The sequence below is a fragment of the Labrus mixtus genome, chromosome 4 (genome assembly GCF_963584025.1).
Source record: "Labrus mixtus chromosome 4, fLabMix1.1, whole genome shotgun sequence".
Classification (NCBI taxonomy): Eukaryota; Metazoa; Chordata; class Actinopteri; order Labriformes; family Labridae; genus Labrus; species Labrus mixtus.
This window is the reverse complement of record NC_083615.1, coordinates 32156371-32173649: the sequence shown is the minus strand read 5'-3', so window position 1 is coordinate 32173649 and position 17279 is coordinate 32156371. Positions and strand designations below refer to the sequence as shown.

The 17279-nt window shown below is 42.0% G+C and overlaps 1 protein-coding gene across 2 annotated transcripts in view; it reads right to left on the bottom strand.

Moving 5' to 3' along the window:
• siah1 (siah E3 ubiquitin protein ligase 1) overlaps positions 1-16839 on the bottom strand; it is a 28981-nt gene extending 12142 nt beyond the window's left edge. Inside the window, exons 1-2 of one of the 2 annotated variants that reach the window (XM_061036941.1) lie at positions 16680-16839; positions 590-646 (exon numbers count right to left, since the gene is read on the bottom strand). In XM_061036941.1, the coding sequence (XP_060892924.1) occupies positions 590-599 (10 nt within the window). In that variant the 5' untranslated portion in view covers positions 600-646; positions 16680-16839. Of the gene's footprint in view, positions 1-589; positions 647-8085; positions 8746-16679 lie in introns of those variants that run through there. The other variant, XM_061036940.1, reaches the window with a different exon arrangement.
• Positions 16840-17279: the final 440 nt, after the last annotated feature.

Sequence of the window (17279 nt, the reverse complement as noted above, 5' to 3'; positions counted from 1 at the left end):
TCCTGCGGTCAGCTCATGTGAGTAATGTGCAGGGAATAATAGGGTTGTTTTGAAGGAGTTAAGACATATCCTGGATATGCTGAAGCCACAAGAAAAGCAAGAAAATTTCCATATACATGCATTTATTATTTCAGCTGAAAAAAAAGACTGGATAATTTGTTATTAAAGCTCCTGTGAGGAATATTTGGTTTGTTGTGTTTTGGCGACCCTGTGGACAAAACAGTATCTCTTATCTCATTGCTAATTTTGTGTGAGTAGTGTCATCTGATGAAAAAAATCTCATCCTGTTGTCTTCTTCATGTCACTCGGCGTGAATCTCTGCCTCGTAAAATGTAAACAGAGGCTGTTTCTAAAGCATGTTGTCGATTTCCTCGTGCAACACCGACCCCGCTGCAGTGTTTACAGACTTATAAATAACTGTATAGAAACAATACATCTCGTTTTTTTTGCGTTTGTAGGTCACATGGACAGGCATTACTATTCATTTAATTCTGTTTCATGACCAGTTAAAAACTCCTCGCAGGACCTTTAAGTGACTGAGAGACAAATGAAGGGGGAAAGAATGTTGACAGAAACAAAAAATACCAACCTTCGTCCATAAGATTTCCAAATAAGGCTTTCGTCTTCTCTTGAAATGTGGGGACCTCTGAAAGAGAAAAGAAGAAACAGAAGGTAAACATGCTTGTATTGAGTAGCACTGTTAGAAAATACTGTTTGGGAATAACATCAACCGATCACATCACAACAATAAAACAACAACAATGAAGTAACTGACAGCAAGTTATTTCGCAACACACTGTGGTACGCCAACATCTTTCACTGACCAGAGCTGTGGCTTGGTGCTCATTACAGAGGGTATTACACACTCAGTTCCCCACATGAAATCTGGTTTACATGATAATACACACTCTCCTGCTCACAGCAGCCGTCTCTGCTGTGCAAACGTCCAACCAAGAAGAGCACTACCTGAAGAGTGCACTACTACAGACCTGCTACTCTCAGATATTAAGAAGCTGTTTGGACAACTAAAATATCCAAACCTCTTATCACACAACTCTGTGTCCATTTCATACATAGAAAAAACTGATGAAGAAGATGAGGCAACAATTCAGTGCAAATACACAATCCACCCATAGGAAACTAACAAAGCAACTTAAAACACAGACGGTTAATTGTAAAATTTAAGGAAAAAGAACGTGGCACACTCTTTGGGAACCACTGCCACTGACTAAGCACTAATCATCTAATGCGTTTAAGCCACTTACTGTGCTGCTAATGGAATGTAGATTAGACTAGCAGTTCTGCAGTCATTGATTCCTGCTGCCTCCTCCTAGTTGCCTCCACACTGCTTTCCCAGCACTGTTTATTCATATTTCATAAAGCAGTTAAAGCATTATCAAGTCTGTGTAAGGAGGATCTGAAGGCCCTGGTGCATCAAACACTTTCCAGAAGTGACTGCCTGCTGGCTTAACTGATCACCAACACAGAGGAACTCTGAAAGTCTTAGCAGGACATAATTGATTTAAGTAGTTTTTTTTAGCTAAGATATGCACCTTTACCACAAAGCTGACATTTCTCTAGAAAGATTTAAGCCTGACTTTGGTGTTTTGCAAATCTGCCACTGTGACTACAACTTCAAACAGCTGTGCCAAATTGCCATGCTAGAGCACACTGCCATGTCTTCTGGTGCTCTCTTCAATCAATCAATCAATTTTTATTTGTATAGCGTCAACTCATAACAAGTGTTACCTCGAGACACTTTACAAGAAGCAGGTAAAATACCTTACTCATTGTTATGTTACAAAGATCCGGCCTATCCATCATGAGCACTTTAGCAAAGCAGCAAAAGTTACAGTGGTAAGAAAAAACTGTCTTATTAAAAGGCAGAAATCTTCGACCGGATCCCCGGCTCATGACGAAACAGTCTTCACAGGCCTAGACTGCGCCGGGCTTGGAAAGGGATAGGGGGAGAGATGGGATAAGATGCAGGAAGAGGGATAGAGAGCAAGGGGGTGTGGGGAGGTAGACCGTCCATCAGCAATCCGGTGGGGAGGGGAGGGGGTGTGGGGTTGTTCTGGCAGGCCGCCAACCCACGATCCGGTGGGGAGGGGGTAGGGGTGGGGTGGGGGTTGTTCTGGCAAGCCGTCAACCGACGATCTTGAGGAGCCTAGGAGAGCTCAAGAGCTCCCAGGAAAGTAGGTGGTTAGTGACTGAGATTTATAGATAGATACATGCAGTAATATGATGTACTGTATATGCAGAGAGAGAGAGAGAGGAGCTCAGGGTGCCAGTTCCCCCGGTAGTCTAAGCCTATAGCAGCATAACTAAGAGCTGGTCTACACCAGCACCAGCCCTAACTATAAGATTTATCAAAAAGGAAAGTTTTAAGTCTATTCTTAAAAATACAGACTGTGTCTGCCTCCCGGAAGGCGGTTCCAGAGGAGAGGAGCCTGATAACTGAAGGCTTTACCCCCCATAGTACACTTGGAGACTGTAGGTACCACCAGCAGGCCTGCACTCCGGGACCGCAATGCTCTCGAGGGACAGTACGGCACTAGCAGCTCCTTCAGGTAAGATGGTGCCTGGCCATTTAGAGCTTTGTAGGTGAGAAGAAGGATCTTGAATTCTATTCTAGACTGTATAGGGAGCCAGTGCAGAGAAGCCAGGACAGGAGTGATGTGGTCCCATTTCCTGGTTCTGGTCAGTACACGAGCTGCAGCATTCTGGACCAGTTGAAGAGTCTTTAGAGATTTGCCAGAGCACCCTGACAAAAGAGAGTTACAATAATCCAGTCTGGAGGTAACAAATGCATGAACTAATTTTTCTGCATCATTTTGCGACAGAATGTAAGGAGAATTGGTCCAAGCACTGAACCTTGTGGTACTCCATGGCAAACTTTAGTGTGCATAGAGGACTCATCATTAACATGTACAAACTGAGATCGGTCTGATAAGTAGGATTCAAACCAACTTAAAGCAGTCCCTGTAATTCCAAGCAAATGCTCCAGCCTGTACAACAGGATCCGATGGTCAATGGTGTCAAAAGCAGCACTAAGATCTAACAAGACGAGCACAGACAGAAGTCCCCTGTCTGAGGCTAGAAGTAGATCGTTTGTAACTCTAACTAGTGCAGTCTCAGTGCTATGGTGGACTCTAAAACCTGACTGGAACTCCTCAAATAAACTGTTGTCATGTAGAAAGTCACACAGCTGTTTAGCTACCACCTTCTCCAGGATCTTCGAGAAAAAAGGAAGGTTGGATATAGGCCTGTAGTTAGCCAGAGTTCCTGAGTCCAGAGTAGGCTTTTTAAGTAGAGGTTTGATTACCGCTACTTTAAATGTCTGGGGTACATAGCCTGCCAATAAAGACATATTGATCATATCTAATATAGAGTTGCTAACTAAGGGAAAGACTTCCTTAAACAGCTTGGTTGGGATTGGGTCCAAAATACAGGTTGACGGTTTCGACGCAGAAAAAATGGAATATAGCTCTGAAAGGTCGATTGGAGAAAAACAGTCGAGACTAATATCTGGTCCTGGAACTGTCTCTGCCGTATCAGACGTATCCGCACCAGGTAAGGGCAGGAGGTTACCAATTTTGTCTCTGATGTCTAGAACTTTGTTGTTGAAAAAGCTCAGGAAGTCATTACTGCTGAGGGCTAGAGGAATACAAGGCTCAATGGAGCCATGACTCTCTGTCAGCCTGGCTACAGTGCTGAAAAGGTATCTAGGATTGCCTTTGTTTTCCTCGATTAGAGAGGAGTAGTAGGCAGCTCGGGCGTGACGTAGAGCCTTCATATATCTTCTATGACTATCCTGCCAGAAAAAACGAGATTCTACCGTTTTGGTCGAGCGCCATACTCTTTCAAAATTCCGCGACGATTGTTTCAGAGTACGGGTTTCTGAGTTGAACCATGGAGCCACTCTCCGCCGCTTGACAACCTTCTGTTTCAGGGGAGCAATCGAATCCAGAGTAACTCTCAGCGAATCCACTGCACTATCAACAAACTGATCTAGCTGAGAGGGACTAAAGCTAAGAGTTTCCAACTGGGTTGAAACACGGTACTGAATCAAAAACAGCTGAAATAGCTTCCTTAAATCTAGCCACAGCACTATCCAACAAACTTCTAGAGAGCACACCTCTTGCAGGCAGAGGTAATTCTGGTAGGACAAAATCGAATGTAATAAAAAAATGGTCTGATAGCAGAGGATTTTCTAGGAAAACTGTAAGGTTTTGGATTTCAATTCCATAAGCTAAAACAAGATCCAGGGTGTGGTTAAAACGATGAGTAGGTTCGTTTACACCCTGGGTGAAACCAATAGAGTCTAATAGTGACATGAAAGCTGCGCTCAGGCTATCATTATCAACATCCACATGGATATTGAAGTCACCTACAACAATTATTAGTCTGATAAAAATTCTGCAAATTCAGATAGAAACTCAGAATATGGGCCAGGAGGGCGGTAAACTACAGCAACTAGAACTGGCTGAAAGGTTCTTGAGACTGGATGTGGAAGAATAAGAACAAGGCTTTCAAAAGAAGAAAAATTCCGCTTTGGTCGAGGGTTAACTAAAAGACTGGAATTAATGCCAATCACAACTTTTGCAGCCAGTGCAACCTACACCTGCTGCAGACAAGTAGTCCCCCTACTGATGCTGCCACATCACACACCGCTTCAAACACATGGGCAGAACTATGAAAAACTTTGATTAGAAATGGTTCTACACAATCATTGAATGTAATGATGCATTTCAATTTAGAATCTGACACTGATAATAGGTGCATTCATCATTTACAGTTCATTCATTCAGTTGTTAGAAATTGAAAACTAATGCTTCTATTATGGCTGTCAAAATGTGTTTTATAGTGATTAATCACTGAATTTAATTTCAATCATTCAGTCTGATTTATCACACTTTTAATCCTATGTTGATTCAAAACACTTTGAATGTTTTTAACTGTTTGGATAAAAAATGATTTTATTTTGAAACAATATATGGGACTTCCGTTAGATCGAATGTTACAACCTTAACTTCTCCCCTGAAAAGGGAACTTGAAAAGTTATGGAAAGAATCATGGAATTTGATGATAAAAAATTGAATGAACTGTAAAATATGGATTATTGTGGAGTTTGCTGAAATATGGGTGCGATTTATACCAAAAAAAAAAGATCAGTGTTTTTCCTACAAATCTAAGTGTTTTAAAAAAACCTTTGCTGTCTGCATGTCGGAGTGTTGCAGGGGAGTTTTGACACACACAAAATACAAACAGGAAAAAATTCAAATGGATTTGAAAGGGACCCACAATATATCATGTGGAAGTCAACACCAACATGAGACCATGAACATGAGTCTACACTTGCAACGTTTTCAAACACAACAGCGAAAGCAAACTCAGAAGATTTAACCTCATTTTATAACTTGTGTGTAACTTAAAGTTGTCTAAAATCACGTTGCTGTTAGAAACATTTACATTACTTGACACTGACTAGGACTGGCACACAATAAAATATTTTTTTTAAATCTTAAACCATTTTGAAAATGTGAGAGACTAGACACGCATGACGACAAATCATGACAGATTAAAATTTCAGTTCTTTTAGTGTGATGTGCAACGAGACGACCAACCCAGCACACCACACACTAACCGATTCATTCACCAACAACCATACTGTTGACTATCAAAACGTGTAATCTCACAGTCAAACGCGAATTAAGAGTAAACAAACATGAAGCTAAAAGTGGCTAGCTGTTAGCTTCCATAACTTCCATTATGGTAAACTTTTTGGTCCAACTCCTTTCCTTGTCAGTTGGATTGTTGTTTCTTTAACAGGACACAGGCTGGTCCTGAATTTATGACATCCATCTAACTTCATGCTTTGCGTTTGGCTGTCGTTGCCATGGTTATGTTTGTTGTGCTTCCTGCTTCAGTCAGCTTCCTGCCTTATTGGCTATTGTTCCGTTCCACATGAGTATTCACAGAGTCCGTGCTCGGCAGTCATCGGTGTTCTCCCCACACAACAGGATTTCTAACATTAAATATAATTGAACATGCTTAACATTTAAGATTTCAAATCGGGACGGCCCTGATTGTCTTCCGAGCAGATCTGAGAGGTTGAAATCACTCTTAACACACCTCACACAACAGGAGAATCTGGCAAGATAATCGGGCCTTTGCCGAGTTTTGTTGGAATGAGGCAATCGGGCCGACTATCTTGTAGTGTGTACCCCGCTTTAAGGACCACTGATCATCCTTCAAACAGCTACAGCTTCATTATTAAAATTAAAGCTTAAGGTTAACAACTGTGGTGTCTAAGTACACAAGTTGTTGAATCAATGACGGTGGTTATGAGAGAAAGGTGGAGCCTTTGTAAATATTACACTCTCATTAGGTAAAACAAGTATGCTCAGAGTATCAGCATCGCAGAGACAGTTATTCTCTGCATTATGTAACACAGATGCCAAACCAACAACTTGCCAACACATATCTCTAAGTAACCTAAGTGCATATAAAACACAGCACTGTGGGCAAGTGACATTTCAAGTGTATTTTGGTGTGCGGATGCCTTTTATATTTTTGGATCTAGCACCCACTTAGGTGTGCGTGTCTTTTTCAATTTTTCATCTCACCATATCATCAGACATTAAGGAAACTTGCTATGATAAGTGCTGCCCTCTCTGACAACAATGCAGCAACCAGTATGCCCTCCTCCTACGTTTTGATTCTGGTCCTGATAGTCTGGATTTGTTTTGTCCAGAGAAGGTAGGCGGTTTTATGGCACCCCCACGTGACCATTTTGGAGGCTCCATGGTTTAATATGAGACCAGTTATGAATGCAACCAACAGGTGTTGCTTAAAAAGCTTCAGCATTTTTCTAATAATCTCCATGAGCAGACACTTGGTGAAAAAACAGGATCAATATTGAGAATACTTTAGAAAAATGAAGAGGTTAGAACGAAGAAAGGTTTACAGACTGATGCAGTCATGCAGAGCTGGTCAAACACTGAAGCTTCCTTGTCCACAACATGGCAATCCTGTGGGCATTGACTCTAGGGACGAGGGGGCAAGGGGAGACAGCTCTCTCCAATGTTTTGAAATTAGACTGCAGTAACAACTTTAAACGCTAAGCGTCAGAGTAACATATTGCTCCTTGAACAGATGTCTATTATTTTGGAAGAGGAAATTTGAAAATAATCAAAAATATATATTTTTTGATATGTTGCAGCTCAAAGTGTATATGGTAAGGTTTGAGTCTATTCTAAACAAAACAGAGATCAAATATGCATTCATTTTGATGAAACACTAAATTCATCCTGAGCAAAGTCAATCTGTTTAAAGTACAAACTTGCCTCAGACCAAACATAAGCACATACATACAGACACCATGAGAAGACTGCACATAAAGATGTCTTTAGGACTCCAAACAAATGGAAAATGAATACAAGATGCAAATATTCAGAGAACCTGAGACACTGCAGTGCCAGAAGAAAAGTGAGAAAAGGAACACGGGGGAAAAAAGACACAGGTAAGTGACAAGTAGCAAAAACGGAAGAATAAAGAACAACTGAGGGAGGAGATGAAGATGCAGAGGAGAGACTATAGACACGCAGGAGATGGAGAGGAGAGAGATGAACAGAGCACGAGTAAAGGGGGAGGCAGAAAACAAGCTCGGCTTGAACGCAAACATGCCATTCTTTGTTCTCAACTCATGGCCCACTCTTTTCCCAGTCACAAACACACATTGTACAATGCTCGCTCGCACACTCTGCCACACAGACTTTACAATGCACATAGGCACACTTCCTTAAAGCCTCTTCCTTCTGTCCTCACCCACACACACACGTTATTGAGCATGCATTCTGTCACAACATACACTTGAATACTTTTATTAGCCAAGCTCTCTTTACACAGAGTATCAATTGACCAACCTGACACACACACTCAGCTGGACTGAGCACAGGAATTTATGACGTTCTACAACACATTGGCTGCAGCTGCATGTAACACAAAACGGATGAGGAATAAGGTGTAAATGTGAATAGAGGTAAGTGTGTGTACATGCATAAGCCTTTAAAGCTCAATCACCTTCCGTCCTCTGAAAGTTCCTTGTGGTTACACACGAGAAGAGTCTGAACAAGGAGTTCCAGGGCGGAGCTTGCAGTGCTTCGCAAGCCGACTTGGATTTCACTTGGACCAGAGACATAGGGCTAGAGCATTCATGCAGCCCCTTGACTCCATTTTTCTTTGGCCTTTTCCATGGAAACCACACACTTCTACTGCTGCCCCAAACACGCCGCAAAACACAGGATCACATTTCTTGCACCTGGGCCCCCCCCTTAAGGGAGCATGAGCTCATGAGGGTCCAGAAAAAGATGTAATGAGAAAGAATGAGGCCTGTGTTTAGACTACAGGCAAAAATAAATCTTTCAACGCCTGTAAGAAATAATGCAAAACATAGGATACAATTGGACTTGGGAAAATAAAAAACTAATAATTTTTGGATTCCCTAAGTGTGCCAAGTAAACCAGGTATCCATCTGACCTGCCTATGAGGCCAAACTAAAATGGAGCACTAGGCTGGTTGCTAGGCGCTAATGCTGCAGCTCAGAGAAACAGACAAACAATGACTGCTTTCTGTAACACTGAAAGCAGCCAACAGTCTGTAAGCAGTCTGTCAGTGTGTGGTCAAGCTGCCACTCCCTTGCTGCTCCAAATCAGCCACTAGGAACGAAAAAGCAACATGAGGCAGTTAGTAAAACTGTTTTACTGTTTTTTTTAAAGTCCCTGTTGATTCACTCTCCAACACTAGTTATGCTTCAAGGAGGTCCACCTTTGTTTTTCCTGGAGTAAGATCCTCGGGGACTGGTTTTCCTGTACTACTGCAGCTTCAAACGGGTACCACAATCGTTTCCAAAATTGCTGGAACAAAGTACAACTTTCAGAGCAAAAGAATGGCTGGTTCTGAAGACTAATCCTCCGCTGACTGTAGACAAAGTCCTCCTCTTCCCGGTGGAAGAGGAAAAGGCGCAACTAAAGAAAAAAAAAAAAGGGAAAGCCCCAAACATGGATTATCTTCCTTTGCCTTTATCTCCTTTTTTTCCACCCATGTTCTTTCTGTCCCCTGGAGTGTGGTAGGTGTCACCGCTGCAGGGTATGTTTGTGTGTGAGACAGAGAGGGGAAAAGCCGGCATCCAATGTCAGTCCAAACAGAGCATGCTCACTCACACCCTTCCTCCCTCTCCCGCTCCCTACACAAACACACAACCCCTTCTTCTCCACAACACGTCATGGCTCTTTCACACAGACTCACACTTTATTCATACAATTTTGCTCTGTTGCACTTCATCTTACTATCTCACCCATTTTCCTCTATTCACCAACACTGTGTTGCACGTTTGTACAGCCTCAAGCCTGTATATTTTTCTGTCTTTTTCCTAGATGGACATTCTTCCTCCCTCTCTCTCTCTCACACTGCTTCTCTTACTTGTGTTTCTCTCTGCCCCCTCCCTTCGCCATGCTCGCTCTGTGGTTGTGAAGGTCTCAGATTTCAGCCTTGTCTGGCTGCTGTACCAGCAGCTGCCCTCATTGACACCATACCTCACATTCCCACTGCCTTTTCTTTTCTCCCTCAAGTGACTTCCGCCATCCCATTCAAAAGGAATATGTATCACATTCATTAACCTGCTTTTTTAAATGTTTGTGAAAACTAGTGGAGTGTGCTGTACATTACAACTGAGTTCAGGCATTTGCAAAATTACAGATTTGCTCAAAAGCCACAAATTCCAGATCTGAACAAAGTGATGAACAGTCTTTGATCGGGGCACAGCGTCCCTTGTGATCTTTCAAATGTTAACTTGTGACTTTCTTGAATAAGCCTTACTATGTAGGATGTTCCCCTGACCTTCTCTTTACAGACACCCTCTTCTGCAAACACTGGTCCCTCTGCGGCCAGGAGAAGAAGCTCAAGTTGAACCAAAATATGAATGTTCTCATTCAATGTCTCATTCATGTGGGCGGCAGTAGCTCAGTCTGTAGGGACTTGGGTTGGGAATCGGAGGGTCGCCAGTTCAGGTCCCGGCACGGACCAAGTCCGGAAATTGGTCTGGTAGCTGGAGAGGTGCCAGGCCACTTCCTGAGCACTGCCGAGGTGCCCTTGAGCAAGGCACCTAACCCCCCCCCCCCCCCCCACAAGCTCAGGAGCGCCCGCTGTGGGCAGCCCCCTCACTCTGAAACCTCTCCATTAGTGCATGTCCATAGGATCCTGTTTGTGCATGTTTGTGTAGCATGTTTACTAGACAGAGTGTAAAAACGAATTTCCCCTCGCGGGATCAATAAAGTATAAATTATTATTATTATAAAACAATGACAAAAGATGATGTTGAGGCTGGCAGGGAATCCTGGGAGTGATTCTCTCTGCTACTCCAAACCCTGATGAAAACTAAATTCGAGTTGACCGTAGTCAAGACCAACGTGCAAAACCAACCTGAGGAATTGTTTACCGACGATGTATCAAAGTATAATTCACATTATTCACATTACGTTTTTATCACAGCAGCACATAAAGCAACAGTATGGCAGCTTTCAGTGTCAGTGCTTCCTTATGCATAATCTTGCATAAGTGGATGTGTGTGTGTCTGTGTACCTGAAGCATATGACATGTATGACACACCGCAACAAACTTTGAGTGTGCATTTGGGAACGATATCGTCAGTTTTTGTATAGAACACAGCGCTCTGTTACAAAGTTTACAGCAACAGACTCCAGCTGGCTGTAACATCACTAATGTGACGCTACTGATCGTTTCCACACGTTGCCATCAGCTGTTACCTTCACCAGACAGGCAGAGAGTAAGCAGAGAAAGGACGAAGGAGCGCTTGAAATATTAGAGCTTTAAGACCTGTTTCTGTGTGGAAGTCAGAGAAAAATATATTTTAAAAGATGATCCGAATGGACCACGGGTCAAGTGTGATCCTTTTCACCAATTAAAGCAAGTGATTGAAAAAAGAAAAAGGCTGACCAGGCAATATTTCTTATCTGATAACTCGATTAATCACCAGATATCTGATAGATTACTAAAATAATTGATTTCTGCAGCCCATCAGTCAATCAACACTTTGATTCATCAATTTATCAGCACAGCCGTTTCACAGTCATTTTATTGTTATCCTCAGCATCAACAAACAATATCACAGTCTGCTTTTGAACAGGTATTAACATAAACAGTTTTCAGAGGAACTGATGGAAAGAGACTGGTTAAGCCCCTTCACTTTTGTTTGGCTTGAAGAGCAGATTTCAGACACACTGTACTCTCTCCCCTCCCCACCGTTTCACCACATCTGCTCACATTATCGCCGGACAACATAAACATAATGCAGTCAGAAATTCAGCAGCACAAAGAATATGGACACAAAGAGATCCTGCTGTTACACACATGCTCATGGTGGGCTATCAAACAGCACTGGTAACACTGGCCAATGCCAAAAGTGTGTTATTAAAGGGGCAGGGCAGCAGATTCAACAATGAGCCATCTGGACCGGGCAGCAGTTCACCAACAGGGACCCAAACACTTCATCAGCCACAGCCAGGGGTTCACAAAGGGGAAGAGAGTGGGAGAGAGGGAGGGGGGAGACACTGATGACTCCTCTTGAACAGCTTATTGAAAAATTAATTAACAATCAAACACTGGTGAAGGATGAAAGTGGCAGATTTCAGATAAACTGTTCAGTGGATTTGAACATGAACATTGATCCGTCAGTGGCTGTAAGATGTTCACATTTTAAAGAAATAATTTTGCACCCTGCTTGACATAGAGGTTGTCAAATACGACTTAAATACAAGCCCATATTTCCATATGAAATGCCTTCTAGTGTCATTACCATATAGAGCAGCGCTCTAACTAATCTAACACGAGTCCCTAAAGCTGGTCCAAAACAAAGCACAGAAATATTTCTTCATTAATGTTGTATGCTTTTGATTCAGTTACCTCTTTTTACTTTCACTTGACTTGAAGAGATGTTAATGCTTTGGTGATTTAATTATCACACATACAGGATTTATCATGACAACACACAGCCTTTGGTTGGTTGTTGATCAGACTCTTGAGAGAAACATACCTCTGTTTGTGACACTGACAGGAGGCTTGGTGAACAAGATGCCGTCTCTCTAACCTGTGTTGCCCTTTGTACAGGCTCAATGAGAAGTGTTTGTGATATTCAGATTAAAAGCAAAAATGGTGGATTACTGGCCATGGATAGCGTCCCACACAGAAGTTTATGTAGCAGCCAGCCTTGGCCTCAAATTTAATCCCTAAAGAAACAATGACAAGTGAACATGTCCTTTAGCGTGTAATGTAACTTATGCACTCAAACAGACACCAGCAGATTACTACTCCGAGTTCACCTAACTCAACTCCACAAACCTTGTGGTTTAATATGCAGACATGGACGTGTAGCCTTTGATACACACACGACACACAGACAGGCAGACACACAGACAGAGATTGATACAGCGAGCGGGGACTCCCTTTGGCATAAGTAACAGATCTAGAATTACCTCACTTTTACAGTCTGTGACTCACTTGCCGTCTCTCACTCACTCCTGGCGCATGCTCACACTCACACACACAGACTCCACTCCTACATCAGTTCAGCCGGACCAGCTGCCATTCTTGTGAGGAAGAGCTGAGCTATATTCACTTAACATGTGCTGCAGATATTTTGCCAACACAGTAATCAATCAATCATTCTTTATTTACACAGAACAAATGTTATCTTATTGATGTAAAGCACATTGTAACTTTGGCTCAGAAAGGTGCTAAACACATTTTACTATCATATCTCGAGGCACCTTTAAGAAAAGAGCAGATCTAGACTCTACCCTGTCAAATTATTTACAGAGACCCAACATTAATCCACCATGAGCAAAGCACTTGGACACATTTAGCAAGTAACAGTGGCAAGACTCGTGTTGAACAGACATCTGCTGCGACTGTGTTGGGCTTGCAGAGAGAGAGAGATGGAACGAGACAAACGGAAACAGCAACAATAGAGCACATCTATGGCTACAATTCCAGTAATAACAGTAGAAGTATGAGTGGTATTAGCAGTAACAACAGGGTATGATAATCGACCGAACAGGCCAATATTAACATTGTTTTATTTATACTTCCCCGCGAGGGGAAATTTGTTTTTTTTTTCACTTTACATTTTCATAGTGAGGTTAATGTTGTTCAGAGTTAGAGCTCCTCTGTGGCTCAGATTAGAGTGGATGTATGTCAGATTGTCATCACAACACACTAAGTGTTGCAGGTAGTCATGTGACCGGGAGAGCAGACATACAGGCAGCCTAGACATGAAATTAAGATAAAAGTACGGTAAACCAAGCTCTTTGTAGAGTGGTGGGGGTTGAGGAGATGAGCTCCTGCAGCCTGTTTTGGGAAAGGTTTAAACCGTCTACCTGCGTAACCTTTTCCTATTATGTTCCGAATAGTCAACAACCTGCAGTTTATAAATGAAGCTAACAAACCAGAAATGGAAGCGACTCACAATGCACATTTGAAGAATGCAAGCCATGAAACCAAAACTGTGAAGCTCTGAGCCAAAAGATCCAACTGTTAAACTTAAATATTAAAATAAAACTGGCTATTTTTATCTTGCATTTTACTAAGTACGGAGGATTTCGTGAGGGTGACTCGTTCCTCTCCATGACAAAAATCCCTGTCATCTTGGCATCTGTCAACATCAGTCCACATATGAAAACCACCCTGCTGGCTACATGACCAAACGACTTACTAAGCCTCTCTAAAAGCCTCGGAAAACCCTCGGGTCAAAACGAGTTCAGCTCTGTTGCTGCATTACAGACAACATTGTACAGGGGGAGGGGGTCATCAGAAAAACACAAGAGGTCATTACTTGCTCAAGGTTTGTATTGGTGCATTTATGGCCGTTCTTGATCGATGAGCTCTCAAGATAGGCTTATGAGGAAGTTTGCAGATTGACGGTTAGACAACCCTGATTCACCTGTTAGATCTGTTGCACCTGTTAGAACCTGTGTTAACTTGACTCATAAGTTTACATACAAAATAGGGCTGCTTGATTATGGATCCTAATCACGATCACTTTGACTGATATTGAGATCACGATTATTACTCACTGATTTTACAACATCTGCATCACATGCATTTATCAAACACTTTAACATTCTCAACACTTTGAAAAACAAGCAGTCAGTAAAAATATGAGTAAAAAAATAAGTGAAAATAATATGAATAATTAAATAAAAATAAACTAACTGTTTTTTTCAGGCGGGTCCACCCAATCCACTTCCTCGTGACTCCAGCACAGCACAAGACTCCTGACATTTCTCGAAATTGTCGAGGTGAGCTGCAGGTGTGAACACAGACAGCCAAATTTCTCACCCCAATTTTGGACTTTTTTCTGCCAGCCTCTTCGTCAAATGCCTAGTGAAGTTGGGGTGAGCCGATAACGCAACAGGAAATATTCAGGAAAATTCACAGCGGATGAGGGCAATAACGCTTATATGACTTGCGCAGCGTGATCTTCCTGCATGTAAAAAGCAACTTCATACTCTTTCCTGCTCACCAGTATATTCTTTTCCTCTCTTTTGTTGATACTGTGATGAAGATCAAGTACATGAAGCAATGATATAAAGACAAAATCAAGCACTGTAAGCACTTGCTGTAGTCAGAAGACTAGAAAAAAGGCAGTACGCTCAAGTTCATTTACCTTTTACTATAGTCATGTCTGTAAAACATTACATAACACTGGGAAAGTTGTTACATCCGTCACTAAAACCGTCTCTATTTATGCCATGTGGGAAACCCTGTCTGCTTGCCTCTGACAAACTGCTTTGTTGTAAGCACAGCACTGGTGTTGAGTAATATGCTCCAAGTAAAGCTAACCCACATCATGTGTGTATTTTGCACTGATGAAATGCAGACAGTGTAAAAGCTGAAATCTCATCCAAACACAGGACGCCAACTTCTACATGCCTCTGCCACTACATGATATCAAACAACACTGACTGCACCTTTAAGCGCTCCAGCTTTCACAGCAAAGGCTACATCACTCATGGTCATTATAGGTCATGCAAAATACTCGCAATCAGGCTCACAGGCACAATTTACATCTACTTCAACACAATCCCACTTGCACTTTGCATCATTTGAAATAACACAAGATAAACTCATGTCCAAGTGAAAAGGATAAGCACTTAGTAAGGAAACCCCCATCCTGATCATTCCCTTATGCCACAATAATAAATTACATAACCTACCACATGTCTCTTAGTTACCAGCATAACCCAAACAGCATTGACACCTTCAACAGACTCAATTCATGCAAGTTAGCCAAGTATACGGACATCATTAATAAGAATATATCTGTTAAAGAATATGCATATACTCACCCGCTTAGTTTAAAGGAAAGTCCTTAACTTGAGAATAATAAAATAATTGAAATTCTATATTCCTGAAGAATTGTCTCCTATCACCAGAGGGAGCAGACCAATGGCAAGAGATTTCAAATTACCTAACTTATAGCCCCAATTTGTGTCTTACAGTATATACATTTACAGTTACAGACATCTTAAGCACTGGAATTGATTATGATGCTCCTGCCACTCATTTGAATTGGCTCCAAGTTTGTTATTGCATGTTTTAGCACTGGTAACTATACTGTCATCTTGTTCCTTTGAGATGATTGGGTTTAGTGCTCTAACATTCACCCCAGCACACACCCATCCCCTCTCAACATGAGCAGAGACCAAATCAGCAGGGATGATAAGAAAGAAAAGTCATCATCAATTAGGCTCACTTATCCTATAGGTGACTTAATCATAAGGTCACACAGTGAAACCAACAGAGATGTGTTTCCGATAGCATAGTGTATAACACGTCGACAGGTGTGAAAACTATGCAGCCGCTACGACAGCAATACAAACGATTTACGTGTGGTACAGGATATCAGAGCCACTCAATGAACAGCAACAAAAAAGCTGACATTCACTCGTCCTCCCCTTAGAGACAGGTCAAACACAGTTGCACATAGTAACGATGACAGCAGCCACACTCGTTTCTTTGAGTAAACATTAGTCATCACTTCCTTTACAGCTGTCACCAAACCCGGTTGCGCTAGTTAGGACTCCCACACAAAACAATGCCATGATGGGTTTCTGTTGACCCGAACTAACCTGCTTTGAAAGGAAAACGGCCTTGGCTGACAAGGCAGACAACGGCGTAGCCTGGCTAGCATCCACTGTTAAAGACACACAGGGCCTTGTCTTGCCGTAAAGCAGTAACCCGTAGCATACTAGCTAGCTGAATTGGGTACTTTTAGCATTGCAAGTGTGTGAACAAGCTGAGACTCAGATACCGTGACATTTTACGAACATTTCGACTCTCATTGAATGGCAATCGACTGCACACAATAGACAAGCTTGCATTTTAAATCGTCAACATAGGAAACAAGCTGCCGACAACAGTAGCCAGCTTTCTGCCAAGCACAGCTAGCTAACGGGCAGCATTAGCCCCGCGCTAATGAAGGAAGCTAACGTCTGCTACAGCAGTGCTGTTGTTTTTCCAGACACACACACATACGCACACACACACACACACTACGCTCGAAAATCCGATGTTTCACTCGCCACGGCACACCCGCTTACCTCGGACGAAATATCCTTCAGCTCACTGCAGTTATGTGGGTGTGTGTATGGCGATGTGGTGGTATTTCCTTCGTTAGCTTGGTGTACACATTCGCACTTCTTCTGTAGCAGAGACGAGACGCCAGGCGTTAAGTACCAGCCGCTCGGGAGCGCGCACAGTTGTTGAAGTTTAGCCGCGGGAGCGCGCTGTGCACGAATCCAGATGAATCTATAGTAGGCTATATAAAATGTGAAGAAAGTTATACAATTATGCAATAATTATTGCATACAGCTTATTTATTGTTTTCATAAAGTTAGAAAATAATTTATTCCCATGAAATGTTTGGCTACTTAATAAATATTCCTAACCTTCACTAGATTGGCAAAAAACAGGGCTGTTTAGTTTCAATGGTCTTTTGCTTTCCCTCTTATAATTAATATGATTACTATAGGTGAATTTTCCCATGCCTCTTTGCTGTATTTGAACTAAACTAAAGCAGCATTTTGGGGAAAATTAAAAATCTTTCTAAAACAACTCTGGTTCCATTTATAGTTGTACCTTTGCATATCCTGTGACATCATGTAAAAAAACATACCAAAATTTGCTGTGCAAAGAAAACA